Here is a 7,331-nt window from a genome sequence, read left to right as displayed (position 1 = left end):
ATATTAAGGCAGGACCTATACCACACCATGTAGCAATATTCCAGTGTAAAAATACTGTTGTTGGGAAAGCTGACCTATCACTACTTAAGTGTCAAAAGTTAAGTATCAAACCATAAAGTGCTCTTCAAGATCATGTATGTGCATGAAATCAGAGCCAGTCTGAGAAAGCAAAGCTTGAGATGCTGAGACATGAACACGTTAAGCTCTGTGAATGCAGACCTGACTGTTTCATACAGTCACTGATGAAGACAACCACATCAGGGGCCAGAAGTGTGAGAAAAGGCCAATAATTACTCACTACATCATCTTGTGGTACAAAGTGGTAGTACAGCGGCCACTCGATACTTCTTTAACACAGTGCATACATAGACATTTTACAGGGGTAGCACGGTTACCACTTTGCCTCACAGAAAGAAGGTCTTGGGTTTGAATCCACCATCTGGCCTTTCTATGTGGAGTTTGCATGTTCTCCCCGTGTCTGCGTGGGTTATCGCTGGGTACTCTGGCTTGCTCCCACAGTCTAAAGACAAGCAATTAGTGGTGTTAGGTTAATTATTGATCGATGGATATTTTGCACACAGACTTTAGCCGTTTCTTCATATTTGGTTGATAGGTTTAGTTAATTTTAACAGATTTTAATAATTTTAAACAGAAATTTACATTGAACACAATTTAAGCTGAGGGGTAGGTAAGTTTGAATATATCAGCATACATTATTATAAAATATTATAGCTACCGCCTTAGTTTTATGTGGAAACTGTCTCGTTAATAAAGGTGTTCCTCTGAACAGTAGACAGTAAAGCGGCAGATTGGTCCTTTAAAGGGCGATTAAAAAAAAAAGCACACTTCCGGTGGGTAGAGACAAAAACAGAGAGGCACCCCGGTGGTGAGAGCAGAGAAGAGGGCGGCCCGTTAGCGAGAGTAAGGGATCTGTCTGAGAAAGGTGGCCAGCTATCGTCAACACAGCCCGAGAGTGAAGTCACCTGCAGCGGATAGACAGGCGAGCAGTGACCGCCTCCCTACCCCGGAGCCATGGTGAAGATCAGTTTCCAGGCTGTCTCGGGACAGAAAGTGGAAAAAGAGAGCGATGGCGACAAGACCGAGATCCTCATTCCTCATCCGATGGTGAGCAAAAGAGTCGCCTGTTCACATTTAACACATTATAATCGTGCATTATATCCACTCAATGTGCATAGATGGTCTTTATGGAACGCGATGCCTGCTGTGTGTCCAGCAGGCTCACCTGCCTGCTCGGTCCGCAGGGCAGCCTGCACCTGCTCGGTCATGAGCAGCAGCAAGGGGATTTTTTTTTTTTTTTTTGACAGCATCTATCGACATTTGGCTGGGAACAAAAACATGTCATTGCTGTGATGCTTTCCTGTGCGCCAGCGCACTCTGTGCACGTTTGATGCAAGTTATTCCAATGTGCAAAAATGCTTGCTCTTTAATCAGGGCTGCTTTGGGGGGGGATTTACCCCCCCCCCCCAAAAGCCACAATGTACCAATTTAAAAGCTTTGTACTGGGTTTATCTGTCGACTTCCCCTGCAGTGCTGATGTATTCACCGAAAACAAAACCCACAAGCTTTCAAAAAAAGGGGAGGGGGGTAAAAACGGGGGTAGAATGCAAGAAATGCAGAGCTTTGGGATGACAAAATGGCAGATGGGTTGCTGAGGCTTGCAGCGCATGCAGGATTATTTGTCACAGCTCTAAAGGGAGGCAGAGCAGTGGAGTCCTGAAGTTTGCTGTGCTGCAGCATCCCCCTGCATCGCTCTTATTAAAAAATACATGGCTGAGCAGCAGAGACGACAAACACCGACAGAATACAGAGAAGGCATCCGGCATTGCATAGGAAGTGAATATCGCAGGAGTGCAGATCTGCGGCCCCTGAGTGACTTGCGCTCATTCAAATGTACTGAACAAGAGACAGACAGACAGACAAGGCCTCATGGTGTGACACGCACTCAGCTGCTGCCGCGATCCCATCTCAGTGGGACGGAGGAACACAAAGAACTTGCAAAAGTCTGCCTTCACACATACACTGCTGTCTCCTTGTCCTCGTGCACCCTCCAAATGCTCCCTCCAAAGAACAAAGGCTTGAAGAATCAAATTCAGCTCACATAGCAAAGGCAGTGTCCTGAAATTAGGCACTCGGGCCATACCACGCATTGTTGGTGGGGTGAGGGTGGTGGTTGGTGAAAGCTTTCAAGCATTTTGAAGTCATCTCCCTTTTAAAAAATAATAATAATAATGATAGGAACATACGCAAACACAGTTGCCATCATTTTTCTTTGAGGTATCCTCAAAGAGTCTTTTTTTCACATGCACACAGTTGTTATTTTTTCCCCTTCATAGCTCCAGCTAAGAATAGCAGCCCTTTGTTTCCTTACAGTCTGCTTTTCACAAGATAATTTCTCCTGCTGTAGTTACTCTGCAGCACATCTACAGTAATTCGCTGAGCCAGTTCTCAGATAGTAGCCACTCGCTGTGTGTGTGTGCACTTCCTTTTACAACAATAATGACTAACAGTGTGTAGTGCCACCCTCCAAACACTGGCTGGGCGCGTGGCATCAGCAGATGGGCTGCGAGACTGGAGGCGTCTGGGAAGATTACTCACCATCTCAGTCAAGTTTTCATTACCCGCCGTCTCCGTCAGCCTTTCCTCCTGGCCGAGCTCCGTGCTGCTAATTCCTGCAGTTAGTTAAATTCAGATTTCTTTTCAGCCACCCGTCACGCGATTGAATCGAAGCTGGCTAGAAATGCTGCTCTGTGCACTTCTTGAAGTTTTAATGTGTGCATTTGTGGTGTCCTCCAGGATGAGGAGGAGCTGGTCCTGCCCCTGCGGCCCAAGAAGTCTCCTCTCAATGGCCTGTGCTGCCTGACGTTTGGTCTGGTGGTCTTCATGGCTGGTCTGGTTTTAGCCTCCATCTTTGTCTACCGCTACTACTTCATACCTCATGTAAGACCCGATTATGCTCTACAGTGTGCCATATGTGTGCCCTTGTTGGCCTTGCAATGAAACACTGCAGTAAATAAATGGGAAGTGTCCTTCTTTTTAAAAACAATAAATAATTGTAATCACTGCCATCTGAGATGGATCATGTTGCTGCAGTCTTGTTTCTTGGCTGCTGTGTTGCATTGAAAGCTGATCTGTGTGCATGTGTGTAGATCCCAGAGGAGAACTTGTTCCACTGCAGGGTGCTGTATGAAGACTCTGTGTATGCTCCGCTGCGTGGCCGTCAGGAGCTGGAGGAGAATGTCGGGATCTACCTGGCCGACAACTACGAGAAGATCACTGTGCCCGTGCCTCATTTTGGAGGAAGTGACCCTGCTGATATAATCCATGATTTCCACAGAGTGAGGACAAATATACACACGTTACATTTGACTTTTTTTTTTTTAGTTCCTTTTTGGCTCTTTCTTTAAAAACTCTGCTTTTAGCTTAATAAGAACGTTTGCTTCCTACCATGATAGATAGATAGATAGATAGATAGATAGATAGATAGAAAAGAAATAAATAACATGGAGGACAATAAGCACTGGTATGTGGACTGCTGCTTTAAAGGTCTGATATTCTACCCCTTAAAGACACATGAACGCCACACTCACATGTCTCCAGAATGTGTATTTCAAGTTTCAGTCTCAAATACAACACATATAGATGCAGATCTGAGCCAAAATGTGGGTTGTAACATTTTGTCAGTATGATAACTTCTTTTTTTTTCTTCTAGTAAATGTGAACATGGATTTTGTCTGAGTTCATGAAAATCTGCAGTCCAGGAGTATAGAACACACAGCTCATAGGCTACGTTAAAAACAAGACTTCATATTCGTTGTCTTTGTCTGGTGACAAGAATGGAAAAATATGAACATGAGGACAGATTTCATTGCTAATTCGGCTGCATCAGAGGAGTGAGTGCAGAGCACAGGAAAGAAGCATACAGCTAGCAGAAAGTGGAGTCTAACTATACTGTACACAAATTGCTATTTTGGCCAATGTGCAAAGCTGTCGTCTAATGCTAACTAGCTTGGTTACCAAAGTGCATCCATAGACTACATGGGTTTATTGCACTGCAGACACAGACACCTGCTAGTTAGTGCTGAGAAAATAAGTAAACAAATGCTGGAATTTCAGCCCCATGCTTTGATGTTCAGTACATGTACTTATACAGTGAGCCTGATAAACAGTCATATTTAAGGCTTTTTACCATTTTTAACAGGCGAATTACAAAAACTGTGTTTTGTAAACAAGTGGCCATTTGAGGAACCGATTCCACATTGGCTTTATCTTTCAGCCACAAAAGTTGCGGAATACACTTAAGAAAAAACAAAAAAGCTAACATTACTGACTTACTTTCAATATCAAAGTTCAGTCAGTGAACTACTGACCTGGAAGTGTTTTTACTGTTGTTGTTTCATTTACTGTATAAATCGAATCTTAAGACACTGAATTATTTGTTGGGGTATTTCAGCTCTGCAGCCATCGTGGTTGCAGTCATTCCAGTTTTACAACTTTAGTTTAATTTTATTTGTAAAGCACCAAATGATATTATAGTCAGCTGAAGGTGCTTTACATTGTGAGGTAAAGACTACAGTAATTGAGAACTGGCCATAATTAGAATTGCTTTGTTGTTGTTTCCAGGGACTGACTGCATACCATGACATTGCTCTGGACAAGTGCTACGTTATCGAGCTCAACACCACCATTGTGATGCCTCCGCGCAACCTCTGGGAGCTGCTTATCAATGTCAAGGTAACACAGCCGCAATCTTAGACGACGTCTCCGGCTGTTACCAAATGCTGGAAGCTAACATATTTAGCAGTGTAAGAAATTAATAAGAAGAAAACTACCCCACTTTTTTTTTTTCTGTCCTTTATTTGCAATGTAGTTGGTGTACTCTGGGATGATTAATAAACTGCTTAAGTGGACTCACTAACAGCTAGCAAGGCTTAGCAAGTCTGTCACAGCTTCCCTAGCTTTTTAATAAAAAAGAAATTGACCTACTTTGCTGCTGTTTGAGGCAGTTGATACTTTTGACGAAGTTAAAATTAATACACCATTTTTTTTCGAGTCATCTCAAAGGTCGGCACTCTTAAAGCAGTTTGGTGTTGTTCAACTGGAAATATTCCTCTACTAGAATTTGCCAGCATTAAAAATCACTCGTTAAAATTTCCACAGATGTCATTCCCCTCAAGAATGAGTATTCCAGCATCATTAGCCCCTTTGTGTTCCCACCGAGCTTGTTACTTTGTCTCTTGCAGAAGGGTACATACTTGCCTCAGACCTACATCATCCATGAAGAGATGGTGGTGACCGGCAAAGTGCACAACATGCGTCAGCTGGGACCTTTCATCTATCGCCTGTGCAACGGGAAGGACACGTACCGCCTGAACCGCCGCGTCACCCGCAGGCGTATGTTGGGGTTAATGGGGCCGTTAAAAGAGCTGCTACATGCCTGTGTTTTTGTTTTCTTCTGGGGGATTAAGAGGTTTATCGTTTAAGCTGTGATGGTATCTGAAGTTCAGCGACTCGGCTGATTGGCTCTCTGTGTCTCGCCACATTTTCCCTCATAGGCATCAACAAGCGTGACACGAAGGACTGCCACCACATCCGCCACTTTGAGAATACATTTGTGGTGGAGACGGTTATCTGCGATGAAGCGTAAACGCGACTGTCATCTGTGAGATTCCCGCCCACCCAAAGGCACATCACCAGTCATGTCTCCAGCCACTGTAGCACCCTCCTGTGGATCTGATCATGTCTGAGTTGCACTTTACTTGTTTTTGTTTTGTTTTTAATTTTATTTCAGTACCTCCCCTTTATTCTGTTTCGAATTAGGTAATATTTACCCTAAAGTGTGATGCAATACTAAGCTGCTGGTTATGTCACAGGATTTTCCATGTAGCAAAGGCCTTAAGCCAATAATAATGATTTCAAGACATGTCCTCTTCCTCTTTGGGGATTTGTATGATGGTTACCGTTGCCGGGGGAGACGACTTTCTCCCCATGTTGTTTTGTTCTGCTCCCCTTGAGGTTACGTTGTTTTCCTTAGTTATCTACACAAAGCATGAGGTATTGCCTTCCTGAGCAAACATGGATTCTTTTTTTTTTTTTTTTTTTTTTCTCATGTTCTGTGTAACGTAACTGTTGATGACTAGTAGCTTGCTTGCATCTTTAGCCTCTTGCTTGCCTGTTGCTTCCTCGCTTCTGCCTTCACCCTGTTAAAAAGCACTATCACACAGTAGACTTTAGACAAGGCTGCATCGGGCATTACACTTACTATTTTTCTTCTTTGGGAATAATATTCCGCCACTGAAACACATGGACCGATATTTCTTTTTGACCTCTAATTTGTCACACTTTTTTTTTTTTTTTTTTTTTTCCCCTCGTCCTCACTACTTTTCTGAATCGTTTTAGACTAACCTTTGTTTTCCCTTGCATGTGTTTATGTATAAGAGAAACAGCACTCTTAGAATGTTTTGTAAAACCACGTTTAAAGCCTTAGTCCAGAGTCAGAGACTGGACTAAAGTCAAAACAAGTGAAAGGGAGCATATTATATGTTAGATGAACAAAACCAACTGTGATCTGTATATTTTGTCTGCCAATGAAATCTGTCTGTGAATAAAGTAGTAAAAAAAAATGACTGAGTTGAGGCATATGTTACTTTATTTAAAATGTTACTAGCCTCCAGTCAGTATCTTATCAATGTAAAAAGGCTAATGGGGTTTTGTTGTCACCAACCAGGTGGGTGGGCAAGCAATGTGGACACCCAAATTTGTGAATACGATGACTCAAGAAAGAAGCGATACAGGAGTTTCAAAGTGACACCATAGGTGTATCTACTAAAAATCTTAGACAAGTTTGAATCTCAGTGACCTACACTTCGAGGTTGGAGGTCAGTTTTTTGAAAATTCTGTGAATGGAATAACTGGAGAAAAAGCTGACAAAGGATTTTGAAATTGAAACTATAGGAGCAGCCAGTAGGAGGCTGAGGGTTAACACTAGCTGCTGCCAGTATTTTTCATTTTACAGTTTCCATTTTGTATTCTGTACTGATTTAAACATTTCCATAGTAAAATCCTCGTGTGAACCTGCAGCTCTGCCAGCAACTACATTTCCAGTCACTATTAGTCAAAAACATAAAATTTCCCTAGATTTTTTAAAAAGAAATTTCTTAAAGCAAAAGAGGTGAGTTTGATGTGATGGATATTTGTTTTTCATAATGAAATGGTGATTAACTGCTATTTGTATTTGACACATGTGCCTTATAGTTGCTTTGTACATCTTCCTGTCTTTGTCAGTGAATTGAACTACATGCAGTATGAAACTT

General features: G+C 42.4%; 1 protein-coding gene across 1 annotated transcript; it reads left to right on the top strand.

Moving 5' to 3' along the window:
* Nucleotides 1-858: 858 nt before the first annotated feature.
* Nucleotides 859-6,640, top strand: itm2ca (integral membrane protein 2Ca). Its single transcript, XM_031741579.2, has 6 exons — nt 859-1,125; nt 2,815-2,958; nt 3,168-3,356; nt 4,642-4,752; nt 5,262-5,412; nt 5,574-6,640. Exons 1-6 carry the CDS (start codon nt 1,033-1,035, stop codon nt 5,663-5,665), a joined length of 780 nt encoding a protein of 259 aa, XP_031597439.1. The 5' UTR covers nt 859-1,032; the 3' UTR covers nt 5,666-6,640.
* The last annotated feature ends 691 nt before the right edge of the window (nt 6,641-7,331 follow it).

Source organism: Oreochromis aureus, linkage group 14 (genome assembly GCF_013358895.1).
Source record: "Oreochromis aureus strain Israel breed Guangdong linkage group 14, ZZ_aureus, whole genome shotgun sequence".
Taxonomy (NCBI): Eukaryota; Metazoa; Chordata; class Actinopteri; order Cichliformes; family Cichlidae; genus Oreochromis; species Oreochromis aureus.
Note: the sequence above shows the minus strand (reverse complement) of the source record. Positions and strands in the feature narration are given on the sequence as shown.